General features: G+C 40.8%; 1 protein-coding gene across 1 annotated transcript in view; it reads left to right on the forward strand.

Annotated features, from left to right (window-relative positions):
* The window catches only part of LOC144692025 (scavenger receptor cysteine-rich type 1 protein M130-like), a 314,365-nt gene extending 287,740 nt beyond the window's left edge, over positions 1–26,625 (forward strand). The window contains exons 5-7 of the mRNA XM_078560582.1: positions 25,955–26,011; positions 26,100–26,417; positions 26,570–26,625. Coding sequence (XP_078416708.1) covers positions 25,955–26,011; positions 26,100–26,417; positions 26,570–26,625 — 431 coding nt within the window. The remainder of the gene's footprint in view (positions 1–25,954; positions 26,012–26,099; positions 26,418–26,569) is intronic.
* The last annotated feature ends 353 nt before the right edge of the window (positions 26,626–26,978 follow it).

The following is a 26,978-nucleotide window of genomic DNA, read 5'->3' on the forward strand; positions in this document are numbered from 1 at the left end:
CTCAGGGGCCAAAGAGTGGGGTTTGCTGGGCTGGGGAAGAAGGGAGGCTTTTCATGATGTTAATTGTGAAAGGCAACTTCATCGGAAATGTGGGAGGCAGGAAATTTGGGGATAGAAGATTGTACCTACCGAAAGAAGTGTGTGAAGAGTTATAACCGAGACAACGGTGGAAATCAGTGGAATTGTAAAGAATGTTCATGGAAAACCTATCGACAGCAATTGAGACAGTGAACTCACAGAATGGAGTTATCGGAAATATATAAAGCGAAGTTGAAAAAGGGATATAATTGGAAGCAAAATAGATTAATTATTTTTTTTCCAGACATTCAGGCGAAAGCATGAATTGGCACGAAAACAGCCCTGGCTGTTATTGGGAAAAAAAAGGAACAACCACGTGATTGGACATCAGTCGGGCTTCATTCAGAAACGTCGAACATGACCACACCCAATAAAGGCAAATGTAACTGGGGTCCATACTGACAGCCATGCCCACGCCGATTTGAGTGCAAATGTGACGAGTGAAAAAAATCGTTTTCAAACAGTGAGTAGCTAGGTTTTGGAATGCTATGACTGGCATTGTGGTTGAGGCAGTTTCGATAGAGACATTCAAAAAGTCACTGGATGATTATTAAAATGAAAACAATGTGCAGTCTTACAAGGTAAGGGCAGGAGATTGACACTAAGTTAAAATGTCCAGAGAGCCGGTGTAGACACGAAGGTCCTAATGGCGACCTTCTACACCTTTACAGTCCGCTGATTTTGTGATTCTTAGTTTGCGGAAGGAAAACAAAAACAAGTCAATGTTTTTTCCTCAATGACAGAACAAGTTCAGCCAGGCTGAGGTAGGCGGTGGCGGATATATACTGTTCGAAACTCAGAGACCTCAACACGCCCACGTTGAGGAGGGAGGTTTAGAGGGATTGGATGTACATAGTGAAGAGGGGCGATTAGGGCCAGATAACTGGAAAATGTTTAGGTGATGTAGGGCGTCTGAATAATGACAAAGTTAGGTAGGAGGTTTATGCACAGGGGGGAGAAAAAATGAGCCAAATATGAAGAAATCATTTCATCGGGGTGGACACTGGTGGAGCCAATAGTTTTAAAGGAAAGTCCATTTTGAGAGTATATATGAAGTAGGTAAAAGTAGGCAGTAGAGTTGGAGCACCATGGGGCTGGATGGTTTAATGGGCAGGTCTCCATTGAATTTGAGGTCAGTGGCAGGCTTCAAAACTATTGCTTGATGATAGTTGGTGGGGTTTTGGTCAGATGGAGTGAAGAAGAAGTGTCTGAGATTTGGTGCACAGAATCTGCAAGGTAGAGGACGGTATGCCAGGCAACATGGGCATCAAACTGAGTGTGTCATCTTTGCTTTTTTGTACGTTGAATTAATGTCAATGACTGAACACACAGTCACACAAAAGTACATGTGCATGAACCCTGTGATTCTGAGCCAAGCTCACAGCAAAGCCAAAACAAATTTGACTGCAGGTGTGACTCTAAATTGACACTGGGCCATAAACTGGCATAATGACTTATAAACTTACATTGTGATGATAAAGTAATCAGAATGATGGAAACTAAGTAATAACCCCCAAAGTGACCAACAGTCTTTACTCATTTTTTGCAAAACAAACAAAAAACAAGATATTACCCGTGTCCCAAATTAATTGAAGAGCCAGAAATTTTCGCCCTGCCAATACACTGTGCCAATGTTTAGCACGCAATCTATTGAATTTAAACTGTTCGATCATCTCCAAACTAGCACCTGACATTATTTACCCAACTGTCATTAAACTAACTCACTACACATAAACTTTTTCACTCCTCCAAAAGGACACGCTCCTCACAAACTAACCCTCGTCGAACCAATAAAATAACGTTAACTTCAAGAATTCCAAAAACTGCCACATTCGTCCCAGCAACGCTAAAATGTCCATAAAGGCTCATTCTGCTCTGTTGAAATAGAAGACGGAGCACCGCTGATAAGATCACGCTGTACTAACACAACTCCCATGTTGGGAACCTGCAACATGTACCAATAATCTGACGGAACATCCGTAAACTGATAGTGTGCCAGTTAACTTACTGAGCACCATGAACCTATGGGCAATTGCAGACTGACAAAACAGCAACAAAATGGCTCAAAAATACCTGCCCGCACCGCTGTTGATATAGTAAATCGTGTACTCGTTTAATATTTTTTTAAAAAAATATCTGTAAAACAATGCACTATCAATTAACTTAACTATTCCAATAAAGCGAAAAATCACTAATTACAACATATGTAGCATTGAATGACTCATTGAGGCAATTAAATATGCAGACAAGCTAATATGAAAAAGTAACATTGAGTATTCAACTAGCGCTCATAATGAACTATCAATAGTGATGTTGCTCAACCATTACATTAATTTGAACCCATTAAATGTATCAGCTTCCTGATTAAACCTTACTCATCTTCTGCTGGCTAACACACAACAATCAGCTAGGCGTATGAAAGTCCTGCATCAGCAATTTTAATCATCAACTTCCAGTTCAACAATCAGGCGATAACGGTGTGGACACAGGCCAGGCCTTTGCAAGGCCTTTGCCAGAAGGCCGCGGACAAGGGAGGGCCAACTGGCAAAAAAGTTTTGAACATTAGCCATAAACATTGCGGGGCCTTTGAATGAAGGCCTGGGATTATTTGGGAATAATGACGAAATAGTTTGATCATTAGGTACATTCATTTATTGGCTTTATTTGACGGCTCGCGTTGATCAGGGACAAACAAATACAATTTCCATTGTGGGCAGAGGGTATGATTTTTGTACTGAATACTTACTTTGAATCTGAAAGTGCTGGAGAATCCATTTTTCCTAATGTGTGTTTAAGAGAGAAGAAATTGGCGACCTTGAATTTGAAAGACGTTGACATATTGGATATAGGTAAACAAGAGTCATTAATCAAAGCAGCAAAATCAAATGTCCGAAAATCCGCCAGGGGGACTGAAATCAGGGAGTGATACTGAATTGTTCTTGATTTTACATGAAGCAGCAATCCAGTACTGCTCCGAAGGTATATGTGTTAGGGGCATTTTCTCATATTTAGGCATTACCGTCATCATCAGAAGTGAAACATTAAATCCTTCAGCATTGTATATAAGCAGTGATCAAGCAAGCCACCAAAAAAACAAATTAAATCTTGCATTTGGGGTTTGCTAAGTGATACATTTTGATGGTAAATTAACAGGTGGCAAAATGTAATTTATTTAAACCAGGAAATGCAAATAAAAAAGGATTCATTGCTGATTCAAGATCCATAAATGATTCGAAGCATCTGATGCAATAATTATACCCCAACCGCCACAACAAACAGCTGCCATTTTCTGAGCACCAAGCAACTGATTCTGAATTCAACACTTGACAAATTACCACGACCCACCAACTCACCCCTCGCTAATAAATTAATACACTGTAAAAAAGCGAACCTAGTGCTCTGAAATTAAACCAGCATCTCAGAAATCCTCCAATGTTTATCAATTTCGATATTATCTAGCCATCCTTTAGAATTTAAAGTGACACACTGCACACTAGCCCAGAACCATTAAGAACATTCAGTACCAAAACACAACCGGCATAAAAGCTATCTGTGGTAATTTTTGGCCCTGAGCGAAGTCATATCACTAAAGTGATGCCCCTAGTCTGCTCTGGGGAGTTTGGCTACACCAAAGCATGTCACTTTTTCAAAAGAATCTCATGCCGCTAGAAGCTTGAAGGCGGTGTTGGTGAGGAGGGTGACGTTAGTATGGGTTTTGGGGGCGGGGTGGGAGCGGTAGTAAATGCCGTCATGCTGGCTGTAGGTTTACACAGACTGAGCAATGGCTATAGTTGGATAAACTCTCCAAGGTAGTCCTTGTGTTTGTGGCACACGTCAGACGGTCTCGTCAGTTTACTGACATCTTATTCCCTGAACAACTGTGAATGACACTGGTTAGGATTATTTGCTGGCGAAATTCTGTCATGGTTTTCCCGGGAATCGGTGCTGTTATCCAGATATACACCCTCGTTTCATTGACCTGGACATGTTCAATGCCCAAAAACATTATTTCAATATTATAAGGGAGTAGCGAAGAAGTTGCTGGTGCAGACATCACCACAAAGCCAGGTGCTTCCTGTCAGTTCTGCACAACAGCAAAACATACAGCGAGTGCTCTGTGAATCTGCGCACTACCAGCTGCTTTGGGATTAAACACAAACATCTTCAATGCTAATTACTCATCTTAAAAAAAAACACATTTCATGTTGCACCAAATATCCCTGTGGACTCTACTTCTCCCCCAGACTAGCGCTGAACGATGGAAACACATTTATTCAAATGATTGGCAATATTTCCCGAAGAAGGTGATAGTACATTTCGGCAGCAAATAGCCAATGATTTAGGAGCGGCATAGTTCCGACAGGGTAAATTGGGAAAACCGCCCAAGTAATAATGGTGCTCTCCACACATCTCTTACTGATGACAATGGCAATCAGACAACTGCCCTTTAAATGAAGCATTTGACAAAGTGTGACAAGAAATTTGAAGTCAATGGAGATGCAGCCGGTATTTAGATTTAAGTTTATTTCGATCTCAATAGTTATCTAAATCGCTAAGTTTAGCTGCTTCAATTTCAATTGTTTTGACTATCATCTGGTATGGAATGTCCGTCAAATTCTTCTCCACAACTTTGACAAATTAAACTCGTTACGGGACTGCAGAAAATCCACTGAAATTTATAAGATGTAGCCACCAAAAAATCCAGTGCAGACAGACAACATCATCAATGGACGCAGAGTTATTTATCTGCGAAGCTGTTAAAATGGGCTCTTCGGCCTTGGTCCTCAGAAAGAGAAGTTGTAAATTAATATTTGTGTTGATTGTGTCTATCGCTTCCCTATGGTGAAAAGGCCTCTCGAGAAAATTTACCTGTGTGTCAAGCATTTTTTAAAAAATGATTAACACGTTTAATAAATTTATGAAGTTACGGTTCAAGGTTTGTCTGATTTTGACAGCTGTAAATCACACACTCCCCAGCTCAAACCCAGATTATAATCCGGATGCAGAAAATTCATCACAGTACTTTTAAAAAATTAAACTTTACAGCTTTCAAACATAACCGAATAGCTCTCATTAGGCAGCTGAGTTGCCCACGTTGATTATGATGTTCAGAACGATAATGATAAATGAGTCCATTAAAATGTTGTGGTTCCTTAAATGCAGTGTTCTAGCCTGAAGGCGTGTTCTTCTCATTTATATACCCGACTTCTAAATGAAAAAAAAAAAATCACCTTTTTTTCCGACAATGCCTGTTGAGTTTCAAGTGAATGTTCCTTCTCATCCCTAAGCCATCAGTAACGAACAGAGTTAACGATGCTTGTTGAAATGACCTTCCATATAGTTCAGAAATGGTTTAAATGACAGGTCATCTCGACATGAAACGTTAACCACGCCTTGTCAGAGGAGATGTGCCACCCGCTGTACATTCTAGCATTTTGTTTTGTTTGCATTTCACATCAACAACCTCACTTTTTTTGTTTGTTTTTTTGTAATGGACGGGAAAGTCCTGTAATCGGAGCAAAGATATGGAGAGACAGTTAGAGAGTCAGACGATTAGACAGACAGAGACTGAGTTAGAGACAGTAAGCCAGGAACAAGGCAGATCGAGAGAAACAAAAACCAACACACAGACACACAGACACAGGCACACACAAACACACACATACACACACACACACACACACACACACACACACACACACACACACATAAAGAGATATATCTCATGGCGAGTAGGATAAAGTATTCCAACTGGCTTGTGTGTCATTAACTAGATGTTACGGGCTTAAATAAAGTGGCAACATTGTTGCTGAACAGAAATTAATTCACACAGCAGATTGCTAAAATCTGGAATGCACCATTAGACATGATGGTGTAATCAGATTCCACAGGATTGTTGAGAAGGCATTTGGACATGTGCTTTAAGTGGTCTCATTTGCAAATGTATGTAGGAAAAACAGCATTTGTGACACATCCGGTGTATGAGCCCACAGCTTTGTAGGTTCCTGCTGTACTTTTCAGTGACTCAATGATCTGATACAGTGTTAATTACTCATTTCCTTTCCTTCCTCACAGCAAAAGGTGGTGGATGGGTCCTCGGATCATTTTCTCCATTAATGGGCACGTTCATTCTCATTGGTGTGTTACCAGGAGGCAGTTTAGTGCTCTCACATGATAACATCAATCGGTTATTTGGAAGGAAGAGACCCCTGTACAAACGTTTTCAAAGATTTAGTTGACGCCTTAGCCGTGTTTTCGGAAGGTGTTCGAAGGAGAGCCCGGAAGGTGTGCACAACATTCGGCTAATGCTCAATTCCCATCGCAGGAAACCTGTGCCTGGACGATGCTGCGGTCATTTCTGACTCTAACTGCACTGCAGCTTCTGAACTGTGAATGATTACAATTTGATATTATCCTGTTGTACATTGAGGTTGCCACTATTATTAAACAATGAATATTATCAATATACATATTGATATTTATTCTGAAAATATTGAGATGCTTTGGAAGGCAAATGTTTTTTATTTCAATACTAACACTTATGCCTATTGTTTAATGGGATACTGATACATAATAATACGCAGATCCAAGGAAGCTCGCTGCCTGAAATGCCAGTGAATGCAAAAACCCTCATCACATTTAAAACATGTTCGGTTGTGCATTTAAATTATGATAGAGCACAAACCAAGTGGCAAAACTGGAAAGGGGGATGAGGCGGTATCGTATTGTTCGACCCGCAAAGGCCCAATATAGCCGAAGGCACTAATTCTGTGCCATAAGTTGCTATGGTTTGCCCGTGTGTATAGTTCCTTTCTTTCTATTGGCATTCACCTGAGGTTCCTTAACCAGTTGGCTAGTTTGGAGTAGAAAACATTCCCAACTAATGAAGATGTACAATTGTAAAACACATGGCTTTCCCGAGAAATAGTATTCCAGTATGGGCATTATTTATTGAAAAAGGACGATATGCATTTATTTCTGCCCTTCAATATTATCGTGTGAAATGAGGATTGAAGTGTCGAGTTTATTTGCCGAAATTTCTTCCAATTAAAATTTTAGGCATTTCAATTGATTTGAAAATCGACAACTTTGAATCATATTTGAAAGGTATTACACCTGATTGGCGGTTGTTTTAAGTGTCCACTTGATATTTACCACAGGTCGATTTAATGCCGAAATAGAACGTAAATAACACAGCAGATTAATTTATAGAGTCCCCTTCTTCTCTTCAGCACGCACAGCTCATTACGATTTACACTCTGATCAAACAATTTCAGCTGAGCTGGTACGACGTCGAGAGCCGTCACTGTTAGAATATCATGGAGCGGGGTCTTGGTTTACATCAATTTACTGAATATGTAACTGCTCCTCCTAACATGTGAGCCTCCACAAATATTACTATCAGGGGTATTTCTCAGTCGAAGTTCCGTCTATATTGTGTGTGATATAGTGGCAAGCACTAAAGGATCTATAACAGTTGGTTCAGCCTCAGAGTGTATTCAATTTTGATAAATAGTGAATTTTGATCTAAGATTAAAGAGCACAATTAATATTATAATGTTTTCTTTTGCTGATTAAATGCATTCTCCAAATATACTGTGACTGCAACTTCTTTAACTCATGGGAAATATCATTAATCAATGTTCTTGCTTAATTTCTTAAGACATCCTGCCAAAATATGACCACATTGTTTAACGGTTAAAATTCCCATTTAATTGTTTATTTTGAAGGTTTACGTCATAAGTACGTTGGCTCAAATTTATTCCCCATATTCTCTTTTTTTTTTCCGTGTCCCATGTGGTGTTTAATGACGTATAGAGTCTTGTGTCATTATTTCCTTCCACCTGCCTGATAACTTTGTTCACTTTTATGTCGATGCCTTGCTTCAGCACTTTTGCTGATTCCAAAGTTTGTCTTCGGTTACATTTAAAAATCTCTAATTAGCAATAGCAAATGCTGGTTTACTGACATGGAAATCTCGCTGCACTCTTGTCAGTTACACGGTAAAAGGCAGGTGGTTCACTCAATCAGTTTCCATCATTTTAAAAAAAATGACTGACACTAAACGCCAGATATTGTCAATGCATTGAGGAACATGTCTTCTAAAGCACCAAGGTGCTGGAGGCACATATTGTATATTGTTCCAGAAATTATTTTCACATATCCAGGACAGAACAAAATGCTTTGTCGAAAACTGAAATATTTTCCCTTAAATTCCCGATTAATTAGTGCTGTTTAAGTGAATCCTGAAATAGTTAATTTAATTGTGTTGAATTTTGAGCTAGTAGAAACTTTGCACATGTGTTTACTTTCAAATCCATCCAGTTCAAATGGCCAAATTTTGTCAGTTGCATTTGGAGACCGTAAACTGGGGATACATGTTTTACAGCTGATTAACTTATTTCCAATTGAAACTGAGACTTGGGTGTGAAAAGGTCGAAAGAGATCACACTCCCAGCAGTTCGCTTTATCTTGAACTCTGCGCCTCTTGTACAGAAACAGCGGACTGGACATGCAATTCTAACCTGGTAGTTAAAATTCAGCGGATAAGGAGGGGAGAACGCCGCTGTTAGAATGGAATGTATCAGAGTCTGGAATGTAAATTAACTCAATGAGTGCAGAATCCTCGCCAGGGCTGTGCTCACCGGTGAATGAAGCAATGCAGAACTTACATTATGTGAATTTCCTCAATAGAAATGCGGACAAACCTACTTGTGATGCAGTGAAATAAGAAGTATGTAAGTGCTTCCTTCAGCATTAGAGGGTTGGACACGATTTTTGAATAGATTTAAATAAAATATTAATCATTGTCAGTATCAACATTGCTTGAAATAGCTTTTACCATAAGTATAATTGTTAACTGCAACTTCCAATCAGTTACGTAGCTAAAAATGTGTTTATATTTACGTATTTGCTATGAGTTTTGTTTAGCTTTTATTTTCTTCCAAACTATGGCGATTTGAACTGAGGTTGGTGTTTCTATTTCATATTTCTTAGATGTGCAGAATCAGGAAATTATCAACTTTTCTCCTCCTCCTTCCATATCCCGGATAACTTGTATTTCGAGTTAAGGGGATCTGGAGGATTTTTTTTTTCAATTACTTTGCATCGGGGCCAGGATTTTTTTTTTTTTGCTGCTTTGTCGTTCGAAGGCACAGAAATAAAATCTGGTTTACTGACAGGAAATAAATTCGAGACACATTTTTGATTTACCGAAATAAATTTACACTGGCGATTTACTTTTATGATAAAAAAGAAAGAGTAAACATTTGAAATTCTAAAATCCTAATTGTGTCGCTAATTTAACGACCATTTCATGCACAGCGCAGAAAAGAGACAGAAGATGAAATTTATATTATACAGATCCATTTTCACAAATCAAGAGCAGAACAAGTTCAATTCCCCAAGAGCAGGCATATGTTGTTCAAAGTTGGAATACGTGGGATTAGATGAATGGGTTTAATTAAATTGTTGAAAGTTCACTGAATGCATATTACGGACTTCTCTAAATTCCGTTCATTCGACATCAAACAGGGAAATTAATTTTTCCTATTATAGTAATAACTGTGATACCTAATTAGTAACTTGCAGCTGCTTAACAAAATATTTGCATACACGATCAATTACACATCTGATTTCGATTTAATCCAGAATACATCTCAAATAACGAGACAGTTAGTTTTAATTTCACCCCTGCGGCTCTTGCACAGGCAAAGCAGAGTGGATTGCAAGTGATTTTAATCCCAGCGTGCTAGAAACATAGCGCCTTTACTCTTAGAGATGCATGGATCACATGCTGGGTTGTAGGGTCATCGCTTACTGCACAAACCCTGTTAAAGTTGCAGTTACTGCCAACTGAATCCGCGCACACATTTTTCAGACAAATGGTTTATAAATGGTAGAGATTTATCACTGCCGTGTGCTATAATGAGCTGAAAGAATTTAAATAATGTTTTGAACTTTGGAATTATGGACAATGACAGTTAATTTTGCAAAGTTAAATTGAAAATTGAGATTGATCTATGTTGGTTGTTATAGGATAATTAAGGTCGTGATGAGTATTAATTGCACGCTGAAAGGTTAGGGGAGCATAAGATCTCACGCCTCCCTGGGAATTAACCTGTGAACCTGCTTGATTACTTATTTCTTTTTCGGGGCGGTGGTGGTGGTGGTGGTGGTGGGGGGGGGTGGCGGCGTGAAATCTGTTTTAATTAAAATGAAGTATCCTAAGGAAGACATTTACATGTATATTATTTATGTGAACATGAATGTTTGTCAGCCTTTCACACATGCTTCATATTTTTATTTTACATAGGATCATATTGTAGTTAATGAGATATCAGATCTGAACTCCCAATCTCGTTTCCCTTTATGTCACTTTGTCTCAGGCTTTAGCAAGCATTTCTGTCTTGTGCATCTTATATATGAGGTACTTAATGAGGAGATGTGTGGACTGCCCATCCAGGGGGTTTGCTATGACCCAGGTTGTGTGCAGTTTATTGAGTATTGTTGCGGCTTCCATTACCCAGGCAATCACGGGATATTCCCACAAACTCCTGAATTACATATTCTAGAAAGACCCAGCCTTTGTGCAGGGAATTCAGAAATCATGCCAGGAGTTGCAGAAATCCAACTGATGCAGAGAATCAAAGTGAGATGTTCTATAACACGTCAAAAGTGAATATAGAGAGACCAGAAGATCCTTTTGTTTAAAATAAAAAACCGAACCCATTTTGTAAAATGTTAACGCACAGTCAATGGTGTGAGACCAACAAATAGAAAGTGACCAAGAAACAGACAGGCTACCATGTCATCGAGCGTCGAGGGTGGGTGAGGTCAATATACCATTGATAGTATCTTAGAGGGATTTCAAATGGGGAGAATATGATCACCTTAATGGGGCATTCTCGGGATCTCCTGGAAAAACGTTGACCAGTTAAAAACATGAACTTGGTGCTGAGTCTGTACTGGATGCTTTATTCGGAATGCAGAACAGATGAAATGAGAAAACGTGTGATAATTTTACCGAAAAGCTTCGGGATATCGACCATCAGATAATGATGGAAACTTGAGTGTTTGTTAAACATTTTAACATCAAGTTCCTGCAAACCTTATGCTCAAAAAAGTACAAAATATTCTCCCTGTTGCTTTTGACAAATCACGTTTCTGGCCGTTTCATTGTTCTCTTACCCCATGAAAATTTAATTCTCAACATTTCATTTCAGGCAGAACTGGCAGCAGTCAGGGTGATCCATCAGGTAATTGCTCTCAATTTTTATATTATCTGATATCTTCCTTTCCACTCTACGTCAATTAAAACTAACTGTCGGAGACAATTGCGGTGCCAATTTGATCAATGATTAATTCGCTCTCCATATGCCTGTCATGGAGGAATGGAATGTTTCCTGCACTCTGATAATGAACATACTTAAACCCTGTTTAGGGACAATTACTGCCTAATGCAGAACGACGACGGCTGGGGTCCCGTGGAGGAGAATTTTAATTACAACTGATACCGCTTAGGATCCCAAATGGGCTGCCAATTCGCAAATTGCATCCAACCAGCGATAGAGGTTACGTGACGTTCCAGTTCCGGTGGTTGGCGGAAGGGTGGGTGGGAGAAGGAGCTTCCCATTTGTACTCTGGCTCGATCTCAATTTCCGCCAATCACTCAGAGAGCTACTACAGTCACATCCATCTCCTGATCTCTGGGGGGGCTGGATAATATTCTGAAAGTATCGACCAGCTGTCCCAGAAGGGGCATCTCGCCCACGCCCACTGGCTCGTTAAAGGGTTTAAAACTATTATAAACTTGTGTTTGACATGTTCGATATTTACTCCGGGATTCAATGGGAGATTTGTCACAGGCCAATATTCCAAATTCTTCTGGTCTGACCTGCAGAAAGAGGAGACCGGTTAGCTGGGGCACGCAGGTTTATTAGGTTTTATTTCTGCCATAATTATTGTATTTTACAGAGCCGGTGGAACTGATACTGGCGAATGGGGGCAGACGGTGCGCAGGAAGAGTGGAGATTCACTTGCTGGGGCAGACGTTGACTGTGGCTGATTCCGGCTGGGACCTGCAGGATGCCGCTGTTGTGTGTCGGGAGCTGGGCTGCGGGACCGCGCTTTCTGCACCGGGCGGGGCTCATTTTGGAAAAGGCTCTGGAACCTTGATACCAACTAATTTTCAGTGCAGCGGGAACGAGGCCACCCTACTAGAGTGTCGAGCAGGACCCCAGGATACGGATGCCTTTACACACAGCAACGATGCCAGCGTGATCTGCTCAGGTACAAATATATTTCCTGCTCTCATCGCCCGACGGGTCAGATTTTTTCCCCTGGAGTAAAGGCGGAGAAGCGATTTTGGGACTGCCCATTGCTGCAAAATGAGAGTTCGGGCAGAATACTCAAATTGGAGTTAATGTTATTTTCAATTAGAATCAATTTGTGCAATAAATTCATGCAAATAATTGTTTTAAAAAAAAACAAATAAGCTCACACCGGACTGCCACATTGTGCCCGGCTTTGCACCGCTGCTGGCTGCTTGTTGTGAGGTGACCCGGACCTTCCGAGGAGAGGGAATAATGTTCGGAAAATCCCGCTCGAAAAATACCCTCTCCCTCGCCACTCGCTCTGATGGTTGCGGATGCTGTTGCGGGATTCACTGAGAGCGAACGCGAAGTCTGGTTGTTCAGTTACCCAGCTCTTAAATTATTATTTTTTTCTCCCTCCCAGTAGAAATTCGCTGGCTAACGACCCCGGGGAGCACATCAGAACACTCCAGAGTCTTTGATTCAAACTCATTTGCGGAGTCTCCCAGGAAGCAGAGGAATTCCCTAGATGAAGTTGAAAATTCCCAGACCGATCCCACTTAGTTGAAGGCGCCACTACTTCCGCAGTGCGCGCCTGCTCATCTCTGCCGTAACTCAGGTTTCCAAGAGTGCGGACTACGGAATATTTTATAGATTGTGAAGCGAGAATTGGGGAGGAAGGTTTCTGAGCATAGGGAGAGTCCACGTCATGTGGCAGCACAGGGATTAGCTCCAAACAGAATCCCGATGGTAATTGCACAGACCATTAGTTTCAAACTTTAATCTATAATGAGATTGAAAGAAGTGCAACATGTCAAACAAATATGTTAAGTGCAGTGCACGGCACAATTGTGGTGATTAATCATAACAGCGTTATATTACTGGATGAAAAGCGGAGAGCTCCCCATCCCCGCCCCCAAGAAATCCTGGCCCACGCACTTCACCTGGTCATCATCAGAACAGTTTGATTAGCAATTTAACACTTTGTTGGATTTTGCTGCACAGGGCAGCAATTGTAACACTGAATAAGTATTTTTAAACTAAAATCAATGGAGATTAATGGGAAACTGCACTTTTTAATTACTGATCAATGTCGAACTATCTTCAACTGCATCATTCATGTCCCTCTTCACGTTATATGTTCAGAAGAGGAGTTGTTTGATGATGATCGCTCAGTTCTCAGCTCCATTCACAATTCACCAAATTAGGAAGCAGCCCAGGAACACACAGAGCAAATCCTGGAAATCATTCATGCCTCAAAATAATGACAGGTTCCGCTTGACGTTCAGTTGCTTTCCAATCTAACAGTCTCTCACCATCTTAAACTTGGGGCACATATTTGACTGAACACTCATCTGCAATAATCATGCAAATGCCGTGTCTAATTGAACATGCCGGAGGTTGAAAAATCTGTGAGCCTCGGCCTTCACCTGTTGCAACACAGTTTCTCATGTCCAGGTTTATCGCTAATCCTGGAAACTCCACTTGAACTGTATAGGCGCTGCGGAGGAACTGATGAGGAGCCTTGCCATCCCCAGGCGAAGTTTTGTCTTTGACAATCAATCCCCATTCTCACCCTCAGTGGGTTGAAAAGACTGAATTCTATATTTTGTGCAGGGGGAACGGCAGCACCTCGACAAACATTCTCTTCTCCATATATCAAAGCCACGGACGACTTCTCGCTGTATCAAATTCCATGAACTCCCAATCTAACAGCAACGTGGTAGCCCGTTTACTGCACAAAAACCAGCTGCTTTTATGAAACGCAAAATAATCTTCTCAAGCAACAAAGGATGGACAGTAAATACAGGTGGTGTTAGCGAACTTCACATCTGTAGATCTTTTGCAAAAAATAAGCAGAATTAAACACTCTCGACAATAAAGCGACTGACTCCGTAGGCCAACTTGTCAATCTCGGGGTTAATGATCTAATCGAGCCTCCTCCGCTTCCCAACCGCTTCACCCTCCCGCCAAAACAACACCTCCTCATCTATCTCCATCAATATAACCTGAGGCTCCATTCTCCCTCATCTTTTCGTATATCTTAAATACATCCATGTCAATCACGTCATTTCCTGTGGCCACGAGTTCCATATTCTAACAACTATCGAGTAAAAATATTTCGCCGGATTCCATTTGGGAATTTTAGAAATTTTTTTTTAAGGTTGCAAGTATGGCATTAGCGCACAGTTAGTGATCGTCTATCCTGTCAACTTGTTCTATCCTCATAAAGTTATTTATCATGTCGGTGATCCGGTTACCATCTGTCGTGAAAACAAATGTACCCAGGCAATTTATTTTCCCTTCCGCAAACCTTCCTCATAGAACTGTCAAAATCCACATAAATAATTTTCAAGTTCTCTGGCGTCACTTTGAATTTGACGGCTCCTTTGCGGCAGTGGCTTGGGTGTAAATGGCAGCGAGCTATTCAAGTGACCATTGACTTCGGTAGGACAGTAAAATTCCGGCAGCGTAAGAGTGGGCTGACCGAAATATAAGGAAACTATCAAGCTTTTCAATTCTTTCCCTCCAGAAATGAAGGCCAAGTCACGGAGATCGATGGCGCATCTACCTAATTTGTACTTTGATTTTCCAATGAGTACATGACCTCTGAATTAATTGTAGCAAAAATAATGCATTACCCTTATCTATCATAGCATTCATTTTCTATTTAAGTACAAATTTTGCGATGTTTTTGTTTGCATTTACTGTTTAATCTCTCTCTGTAATTATTGTTCTTCACTACCTCCTCAATTTTCCTGAGTTTCAACTGCGCTTCCAATTTGATTTGAAACACTAATTTTGAACTGTTTGCTGTGGATAATCTGTTTCTATAAACCGTAAACAATACTGTTCCTGGCATCAGTCCTGCTGGAACACAACTTTCTACCTTTGTGATCGTCTGAATATCTAACCTCAATCCCCAATCACTGGTGTGTGTTTGCTGTGCAGATTGGAATTAATTCTACTAGTTGTCCGCTAACTCCACATGGACTCTCACGGAATTAGTTTTTTTTTTTAACTTTTATTTTGCACGATAGTACGGACAACCTACTGTTAAATGAAAAGGAAACGATGTAACTATGGTTTGTGGAAACCAAAAAAAAAAACAGAAGATGCTAAAACACTTCGTTTCTGTAAGGGTTACGTACAGACAATATTCAAGTTTCACACCAGTAAGATTTTAGCACTAACACTGTGAAAGGGATAGGCAGGCAACATTCGTTAATGGATAAACGGTCCATGAACAACGATGATAACCTTGATGGAAGGCAGTGATCTGATACTCTGTAATCCAAACATGTTTATGGATCCGTCAGTGCAATTGCTGTTCTGGATCAAATGAAACATTATTATTGAGGTTCATTTTTGTTTTTATCTCTTCTCCCTACGTTATACGACGTAATTCAGGCTACATGGTGGAAGGTTACTGGCGATTAATTGCCGAGGCCAGCGAAGACTGGTCTCGTTCAATGAGGTTGCTTTATCATCGCCTTTCACTGTACTGATTAAACTAGATGTGGGGCCCGAATGAGGATGAGAGTGAATGTAGATGGAGTATCGATATCTTGCCATTAATTTGCACATTGATTATCAATTTTACACTTGGAAGACTGGGAAAATTCTGGGGAGGCCGAACTGGAGTCCTTACATGATCAGCGTATTCAATCTAAGGCTTGGTTACCAGAACTGTACATCGTTATCTAGTGATCTGTTTCTTTAAATTCTAGCTGTCAATACCTTTATAATGCTAAAATAGCGCGAGCTATTTGTTTTCCCATGTATGTGACCGTTACATTTTACTGACCTATTCAAAAGGACTCTTAATATTTCTTTGCGCTTCCAGTGTTCGTAACTTTTCACGAGGAAGATATTCTCGGAACGATCATTTCATGCCATAGGTTGTTTCATGTCTTTGTTCGTCAATGTGATCCATCGACGAAATAATAAACGCCAGCCGAACAAATTGTAAACTCTAAGGTTTCGAGGAAATTTAGGTTTCCTGGATTAATCCAATCGATGTTCTGGCCCGCCAACGTGTCTCCAATATGTTTAGTTCCAGTCGCCACGTGACAGGGAAGAGTTACGCGCTGGAATTGTTATGAAGAGAAAGCTGCAGTCGCTTCTATATTTGTAGATGTTCTGAAGAGTGGGTCGCATAAATTCAAGAGAGGGGATTGCAAAGTGAGCGGCCAGAGGTAGTAAAAGTAGCTAAATTGGGACGTTGAGAAGATATATCTATTTAAACCTATTAAATACAACTCGATAGAAAATACGGAATGGAAGATGAAGAGTTTTTCTCAGGTGATCGGATGTTTTCTCCCAGGGATTGTTGGGGGTCGGGGAGGAGGGGGTGGGGGTGTTGGATGCCACCTGATCTAGTTTATATTCGGAAATTAGTGCCAATTAGTACCATCTGTGAAAAATCGTTCTCCGGTTGATCTTCATTAATGAGATCTATCGCCTGCTCATCGAAGGTGTGCAGGTGTGTTGGGTTGAACGATGTTATGGTTGGAGGGAGAGGGTCACATTATCTTTGCTTCATTCAGTGTAGGCAGAATGTTAGTGGACTTCATAGGCCGCGCCTCGGTCTCTGGTTTCTGGAAGGGAATCGGGGTAAGAATGATATGGGAATGAAGGAAGATGGCTGCTGGACGAGCAGAAATTGTTTGACGTCAAAATGCACATCTCTCTCAATAGATGCTTAGACAAGTTCTCTGCATATAGAATGCGTGTTAGGAACACGAAACTGAGGTCGCAATAAATCTAAGTGTGTTAAAAATGCATATGGCCACTTTTCAAGCAATAACTTCTGGAGGAAGGTGGGGTTTAGCGTAATCGGTATTGTGCCGGAATGAAACCATTAACGGAAGGCGTCATGAGTGTTTTGCTTAAACGGATATCCAGAAAATTGATAATGATTGGTGCTATCATGAATTGTTTTTACTCAGATCACATATTTCCCAGACTAGTATCCGGGGATTCCCAATGCTCGGGCAGACTGGAGATACAGTTCGGTATAACCTGGAGAACAGTGTGCGATCTTCACTGGGATTGGAATGACGCCAGTGTGGTCTGCCATCAGCTTCAGTGTGGAGTCGCAGTGTCCGTGAGAAAAGTCGCTTATTTTGGAGAGGGCACTGGACTTTTAGGGAGCGCTAAATTTGAATGTAAAGGCAATGAGACAAGACTGATGGACTGTCCCAGCTCTCCTGTAAATCAAAACGATTGCACCCACATAAACGTTGTCAGCCTGAGCTGTTCCGGTGAGTAGAACAATTCCGAAAGACGAAAAATCTTTCTGCTAAACGTTTCAGAAACTGAGAAACTGCCGATGCTGTCTACTTCTAATATTTTCATTTCTAAGCACGTCTTTATATTTCACTGTCGCATTTTATGACTCAGGAATAACGCAATTATTTGTCAGTCAGTAACTTCTACATTATCTGAAATTAGCACATTATTATTGCTATTTTGATGCATGCACCGTACATAGATTTATCATTCACATTTGAAAAAAAAAACATCTATTATCGAAAAAAAAACTCTCAAGCCGTGGTCGGTCCGCCAAACCTGAGGCAGAATTCATTGATTATAAAAGTTGGTGAATTAATAGTTAACGGTGGTCGCATTATTTTAGAAAGGGGTTTCAATGAATTGACCCAAATTAGATAAATGTTTAGAAGAAAATTTCCTTTCTGGTTTCGCGTTCAACATTTTGGGATCATATCCGTAGCAGCATTGCAATTGAACGTTCTACATGCCTACGTCAGCAGTTCAAGTGAAAGGATTTCAACCGCTTTCTCAGGGGGATTTAGGAACTAGCAATGGATGCAGGCCTTGCCAAATATGTTCCTGTCCCCGTCAAAAGCAAATTCATTCCTTGAGCATTCTTGTTCTGGATTGATGGACTGGTGGTTCTTTCTCATGTGTTTGAAATCCTTTTAAAATTATAAACAAAGTTTAATCATCCCTAATCCTATCAGGTTAAATAGCTTCAAATCGTCTTTGTTCAAACTGGAAACATAATACAATACTTAATCGCATTATAAACCTTTCGTCTCAACGTTGCATCCCCTCCAAGATTAATATATACTTTCTGAGGGCCCTGTCCAAATCTGACAGCTGTTATAGAGGTTGGGTCTGGTCAATAGTCAGTATGACTGAAACGTCACGTCCTCTCTTTGGTATTTCAAAGCTGTTGAGACAAAGTCCAAAATTCGATTAGCTCTTTCTGGATGATCTCTCTACGTTGAGCAACTAGATACTTTCTGTTAAGGGCCTATCGCATTTTGGTTGGTTTCAAATGGCAAGATGTGTAAACAGTACAGTGCAACACGATCTTATCAATTTTCATCACTTCTTCATTTTTTGTTTTGCCATGTTTATATTCAACTGCTGACGTACAAATTGTTTTCGCCCTTATTTTTATTAAAAATAGGGAAGCATGGACCCCGATTGGTTGGTGGTGAGGACAGGTACTCCGGCCGGATGGAAGTGCTGCACGGAGAGCAGTGGGGGACGCTGTGTGATATTCACTTTGGTTTACAAGACGGCAGTGTGGTGTGTGAGAGCCTTCAGTGCGGGGCTGTAAAGGAAATCCCGAGAGTTTCTCCCTTTGGGCTGGGAACCGGCCCGTTGTGGAAGGAAAATTACAGGTGCCGCGGGAACGAATCCCGATTGATGGAGTGTCCGGTTACATCCGGGGAAAAATTTGACTGCTCACATGGAAATGACGCAAGCATCATGTGTTCGGGTGAGTCCTCTCAGTCTATCTAATAATCGAGCAAGATAATTTTGCTATAGCACAGAAAACAACATTTCAGCATGTCATGTCCGTGCAGGATCTCTGCAAAATTATCTCACCTAGTCACACACCTGGAAATTTACAACAATCCTGTATTATTTTCCATTCAAATATCTGACAACTTAAATTTTTAATTCTACGATTCATGCTCATCCACCACATCATGAGGCAGTGCATTTCAGATCCTCACCGCACATTTATATACGGTGCTTTTGATATTTCATCCACCATATTCTCGACAATGAATTGTAGATCCTCATCACCTTCATTTTCAGAGAGTGCATTTCATGTCCTCATCCTTCACTTTCTCAGGCAGTTTATTACATACCCTCATCCTCCACATTCCCCAACAGTACATTGCAGATCCTCAACCACCACAACCTTAGACAGAGCATTGCAGATCGTGATCCAGCACATTCTCACACAGTGCATCCCTGATTCCCACCGCACATATTCTCAGACAATGCAATACAGATCCACATACGCCACATTTTCAGACAGTGCATTGCAGGTCCACATCCACCACAATCTCAGGCAGTGTATTTCAGATTGTAATCCACCACATTCTCAGAAGGTGCCTTCCGTAACTTCATACACCACATTCCCCGAAAGGGCATTGCACATCTACATCCAGCACATTCTCATACATGTGCATTCCAGATCCTCCATACCCACATTCTCAGGCTTTGCATTGCAGATCCACATCCTGCACAATCTTACGTAGTGTATTGCAAATCGTCATACAGCACATTCTAATACATTGCATCCCAAATCCTCATTTCCCACATTCTCAGTCAATTCATTACAGATCCTCATTCATCACAATCCCAGGCAGAGCATTGCACACCTTAATCCAACAGATTCTCATGCAGTGCATTGCACATCCTCATTCATTACAATTTCAGACAGTGTTTTGCAGATCCTCATCCACCACATTCTCAGGCAATGCATTGCAGAAACTAATTACACGCACCATGCTAAATAAGCATTGTTACGTCACCATTTCCACTTTGCCTATCGCCATAACTCGGTACTAGTCGTTCTTGATCCTTCCACCAATCGGAACAATTTTTCTGTATCATTTTGTCCAGATCCCTGAGGATTTCAGCATTCCTTCTCCAAGTAAAATATTTGTGGCTTCTCCAAACTATGGAGAGAAAGTAAGTTTATAATCTCCAGAACCATATTATGAAGCATTTCTGCATTTTTATAATATCATCAAACCCTCCCTAATGTATATAGCTGATAAATAGAAAGATTAATCCAGTTTAGCCCGAAGTGAACCATGACAACTTCCCTGCCGTGAACTCCGTGCCTTAGTTATAAACCAAATAACTCGCAACTATAATATCCATTTTGCAACCTGTGCTGTTATCTGCAATGATTTGTACACATTCACCCAAGGTTCCACAGCTGCTGAAACTCCTTTAGAAATGATCCCGTCCTTCATTGTTCCACCTACGTGTCCATTGTGTGCCAATCTTGCTCCACTTGATGACACTCTCAGTTCTAAAGCACAAGGCCTGGTACAAACACGACTCAAGTTATTTAGCAGAGCAGTCAAGTCTGAGAATGAAGTGCAGTGATGAGGGAATGCTGGCCTCTATTAATTGTCGTGTTGAAGGTGAGAGGTAAAATCGATGCCATAACTGCTTTCTTCAGTGGTGGTTAATACAAATATTAACCATGACTCTACTTTGAGGGAAACCACGGAGTCTTTCCCGGTGTCCTATCCAATATTATCCCTGATCAATATCAAACAATGCAGCTCATCTGGTCATTATCACATGACTGTTCGTGCGATTTTACTGCGCCCATAATGGCTGCTGCGTTCCTAACATTGCAGCAGTGACGACACTCACAATGCAAGTAAATGATTGTAACTTGAGACATCCGTTAGTTTTGAGGGAAAAAAGTTATCTACTTTAAATATGCATTGTTTTACTACCGACAAAAGTGAGCCAACCCATACTTACGTGAGCTGAATTTCATGTGACACATCCCCCTCCGTTATAACAGCTTGTCTGTGTTCGATTGAATTTTATCCTGTTCAGAGTATACAACACTTACAAATTCCGTCTAATTTTAATTAAAAAAGTCAAGTGTTCCTCTTACAATCAAATCTCTGTGGCTAATATATACAAACAGAAATTCAGGGTTTCTAGACAGGTGGAATGTTCCGTTCTTCTGGCCTGGAAAAAAGAAACGCTGAACGCGGCATCCTGTTCCCTTTCAAACAGCAATTCCATCTCCAAGCAGCCATTTTTAATTTTACTCCACAGGCGCTAACATTTCTGACAAGCAACTTTCTTGGCCAATTGGCAAAGGTCATTTGAAAGTCCCCCAAACCACACCCACCGCATTACCCCATTAACATTCTCAATAACCTCATCAAATTACTCCAGGCAGTCCTACGAATGAGGTTGTCCCTTAAATATTTCCTCCCTATTTTGTTAATTAACCCACATTTTTTCAAATGGTTGTTACTTCTTCCCCAAGGTATATTTTCCTAGAAAAATAAAAGCTTTCCCAAAGACAATATTAAACTTACTGGTCTGTAGTTACTGCGTTTATTCTTACACCCATTCTTGACCAAGGGTGTAATATTTGGACACTTCAGTTGTCAACACTGAAGAATGATTGGAACATTATGGCCATTATCTGGCGATTTAAGCTCTGACATTGGACATCCTCCTCTACAACATCTCATCCGTCCCATATGTCCTGTCAAATTCAACATCAGTTAACCAAGGTAATTCGTCCCCTTTATAAATATCTAGCCATTAACTTGTTTCCTCTGCTTAATATTTGACCATCATTGAGTAGCATTTTCTTCCTTGGCAAAAACATACTCCAAATGCTCACTCAGCACCTGAGCCATAACATCAGCCTTCATGTGCCGATTTCCTTACTGATGTCGGCTTTGTGCCTATATTAGACTGCAAGATCCCCTTTCATGTCAGTGGGAGTCTCTTATACGCTCTGGATATTCTACATTAATTGTGGATCTCACTTGAATTATCCAAATTCAATATTCTATGCATGTTTTGTTTCTGCTTCACCTTACTCCCCATCTCTTTAATCGCCCAGGGAGCCTTGGAGTTTTTGCATAGTCCTGGACTTGTCTAAGCCAATTGTCCATTATCGCTCCTGAATCAATTTTGGAGGTGGCTATCTGCGCCAGCACGTCATGAAAGTCTTTTACACAATGTATGTTCACACACCTGAACGGTAAATCTAATTGAGGCCCTATTACATTCCCTGTTGCTCTTATGATGAATAACACCACTTTATTTCCTACGTTAGTGCCATATTTCTATTCTAGTTTTCTGAGCAGATTGTTTTTTCTCTTTAACATTATCTGCCCCTTTACAAATCCCTGCCAAATTCGTTCATAACTGCCTAACAAATAAACCAGACGGGCATCGCCCCTGTACCTTTTCATGTGAAACACATGGAAACATCCATTGGTCTTTGCTAGATTGTTCGCAACATCCTTAAACTTCATCTGCAGGGCTTAATCCCTCATTCTACCTCTGTCATTGCTCTAGTGACGAAGCACGAATGCTGGCTTCTCACCTTCCTGCCTCAGAGTGCTCAGCAGGCTCCCAGTGATATGCTTCGCAGCGGCTCCAGGGTCACAATATTTAAGTCAACAATTATTGTCCCGTTTCTGCTGAATAAAATGTGCATTATGGTGTTGAACATTAACCGTTGCTCTCAGTGGCCTTTTTCTTCTACATGAAAGTTGGTCACTATGATTGACGAATGGCAGAAGCCGCTGTGATGGTCGGGTGGAAATTTACCACAACGGTCGCTGGGGCAGAGTACAGGACAGCCTCTGGGACATCAATGATGCTACCGTGGTCTGCAGGCAACTAGGATGTGGTGTCGCAATTGCCGCTTATAACTTTTCAAAGTATGGAGATAGTGAAGGGTCTGTGTGGGTGCATGATATTCAGTGTGGCGGAAACGAATTGCATCTCCGCAACTGCAGCTCATTTGCAATGAATTTGTCTCTCAATGAAAGTAACAGCGTTGGGGTTCTGTGTTCAGGTGAATAAATAGTTCACTTTTATAGGAACATAAATATAAATATCTGATAAGGAGGAAATTGTTATTACACGTCACTTGATCGTCGAGCTCCTTTAAGCTTACTGCTTATCACTGGAGGGTTAACGTGGAGAGAGTGGGCACGGAGAGAACTGATCAACTAGCAGGACGTGTATTTTTGTTGTGCATTTATTAACGACGGAATTCTCAATTTTCTGCAGGACACGAAATTCTGACTGCGCAGTTGAGGGTGTCTTTTGCAGTTGTTCGCATGGGGGCGGATGGAGTTGTGAGGGGGAGGCGCGTGGGTGTCGGGAGCGGCGATACAGCTTGGTGCGAATGTGTGTGTTAATTTAACAATGTTTTCATAGAATTGCAGTTCATGATCTCCTCAGGGCAACAGGCCGCTCCTGGGATTTCTGGATTATTCCATCCATGAAAAACCAAGGCAAATACAGGCCTGTGAGCAGCAGAAGGCTAAGCTTCTATGAAATGTCTGTCTGGAACGTCAACTTGGTTTATTTTTCCACTGATGCTGCCTGCCACCTGAGGAATCATCTTTTTTTTTCCATATTATCAAAGCAAAATAGCGAGATTTTCTGAAATAAAGTGAAATAAGAGTTCGAGGTGCATGCAGGGGAAAAATAATGCTTTATACAATTGATGTTCATAAATTGTTTGGGTAGAACGATGAATATGGAAAAATTAAATTCTTGAAACAGCGCAGATTGTATTCAGCACACAATATGTGAACTGCAAGCCAAAATGTGGTAAGACTCACATGTAGGAACACCTGAAAGGCCTTTGCACTACATATTATTTAGTTCAAGTTATTCGAAATACTTTTTTGAACCATGTAATCAGTTACATCTCACAGTCAAGTTAATTGTGTTTTTATTAGTTTTGCTGGATAACATCCAATAGTTTCAATTGAGTTATAAGATAAATGCGTAATCGAAGAATTATGATATATATTGTATTTTTTGGATCAGAGCACATGCAGTTAAGGCTGTCAGACAGCGGAAGCCCATGTGCAGGACGAGTGGAGATTTATTACAACGGGAACTGGGGCTCAGTTTGTGATGATTCCTGGGATCTGACAGACGCTGACGTAGTTTGCAAACAGCTGCATTGCGGAAAGGCATTGGACGTGACACTTCCTTCTTCTTGTGGATCAGGCTCAGGTCCAGTTTGGCTGGAAGGCTTGAACTGTTCAGGAGAGGAATCGTATCTCTGGCAATGTCCCTCTGCATATTGGGGTTTCCACGACTGTTCTCATAAAGAAGATGTGAAGATCATGTGCTCAGGTAAGGGTGACATAAATGAACTCATTTCCTTTATTACAGAAGCTTCATACAGATGTTATTTTAATGAATGGCGCAGAAACTGCACCTGCACTGTCCATTCCACTCACCGCGTCTGACGGCTGCTTATTCTGTACATAAGTATTTTATAAATTCATCTGGCCCGAGCTGTGTTCCAATTTGTTATTTTTCCCTCGTGTGTTTATCAAACGTCACATTCAAGGCGTCACTAGAATTCGCCCCAACAAACGTACATGTTCCAAGTTCCACATTCATCTTACATCGAGGTAATAGAGAGTGCAAAAATACTCCTGAAATCCCCAAGTGTTTGGCTCTTGTGTTTCTTTGTGCCAAAAAAACAAGACGTTAGTCTAACCAGTACTGAAATTATTCCGTCATTGACACGCATATCCTGCCGTCTCTGAACGTCTTCTTGCAGTTAATGGATTATGTCCTGGTATGACCTGCACGCCCTTGTGCTTTTTGAACATTTACTTCAATTACAAATACCAAATAGTATATGCTAATCTTGAGCAGACGTGACTCCCAGCATCAATCCATGTGCACACCACGCACCCAACTTCTGCTATTCAATGTACATCCTTTTTTGTTGCTTGTTGACTCTTCTTTATCTACCGTGCCGTTAATTTCATATTCCCTGATCTCAGCCTTAATTCTGCTCTTTAATAACATGTCGAAAGTTATTTTTTTTCAAAATCCCTGTGGATTATATAAACATTATTATCTCTGCATAAACTTTCTGAAACTTCTTTAAGTCGAGCAATGAATTGGAAGTTTTATACATTGCTCTTTTGGAATCTGTGTTGATTATTCTTGATTGTGTAATTGAATTGTAAATGTATCTCCGTTACATTTCTGAAATAATTATCCCTATTCAGTGAACACATCTGGCACAACTTTGGTTGAGGGGGCACTGTTGTCACGATTCCATTTATCACAGAAACCATCTGGATATTTCTTATTTCCTTGATAGAACACAAAGAGCTCCGGCTGGTGAATGGAAAGCATCGCTGTGAGGGGAGAATTGAAGTGTTCTACAATGGGACATGGGGAACAGTGTGCTCGGATGCAATGAATCGCCGTAATGCTGAGGTGATCTGCAAACAGTTACAGTGCGGCCCCCTGGAATATATTGACTACAACGCTCAGTCATTCGGAGTGGGATCCGGACATATTTGGCACGGTGAGATGGAATGTAATTCACTTTGAGTCGTCAATTTGGCAGTGTTGGACAGGCCCGTGGGGACAACACAACTGTTATCACAGAGAAGATGCAGGAGTTGTCTGTTCAGGTATCACAACAAATCCCTCAAATGATCGTGTGTTATTTCAATCATTGATGTCCAAATGAGTCAGCACGTTTCCATTCTCAACAGGGGGAAATATAACGAAGGGCCAGCCCGACAGTGAAAAGGATTGCGTTGGAGAATCAGGTGATTGCTCCACTTTATTATATCAATTATCTGAGTTGTATACCTGCATTCGTCTGCAGCAATATTAGTGATTGATTCTCTTTGACAGATTCTGGTGTAATTTGGCTCCTGGTTGGAGGTAACACCAGCTGCTCTGGGAGAGTGGAGATATTTAGCAAAAATACCTCGAGTACGGTCTGTGATGACTCTTGGGATATGGCCGATGCTAATGTTGTCTGCAGACAGAAGGATTGTGGCTCCGCTCTTTTGGCCATAGGAGGGGCCGCTTTTGGCCAGGGTGAAGGTGATATCTGGTTTGATGAGCTGAGATGTACCGGAAGCGAATCCTTTCTATCCGATTGTCCTTCCTCAGCGTCTCTTCACCCTGACTGTGATCACAAGGAGGACGCCAGTGTGATTTGTTCCGGTAAGGGTAGTGCAGAACGGTGGGGATTTTGTTCGGGATAGTGGCGGTTGGTCATTGTTCGCTGAATATGACTCATGAATTTGTAAATTATGAAAAATAGATGGCTTTCTAAATTGAAGTTCTATCCTTTTTTTTTGCATAATATCCCATAGGTCCCGAATTTTCCTTGACTGCTTCTCCGTCCACAGCCACAGGTTGGGATTATTAATAAGTCATATTCCTGTCAAGGTTAATGTCCCAAATGGTCTGATATTATTGACATTATCTTGTTGTTTAAAAGAATTCTGAAGTTAATCTTAGTGTTTCAGAATGATGGACCATTTACAAAAACCTAACATTCTGTGTCCCAGTTTAATTTTTCTTTAACATTTCATTAAGGAAATGAAGATGAGATTATTTCTATCCCTCTTGCGATCGGTATAACACTCGGGACCCTGTTGATCTTTGAGTTCATCGGACTAATTGTGCTAATGCGGAGACAATCATCAAGGAAAGGTAAGACTGAAATCTTACCACTGACTTCATATTAAATCTCGGATATTTTTATTTTTAATTTAAATA

Source organism: Cetorhinus maximus, chromosome 16, assembly GCF_964194155.1.
Source record: "Cetorhinus maximus chromosome 16, sCetMax3.hap1.1, whole genome shotgun sequence".
In the NCBI taxonomy this organism is placed as follows: Eukaryota; Metazoa; Chordata; class Chondrichthyes; order Lamniformes; family Cetorhinidae; genus Cetorhinus; species Cetorhinus maximus.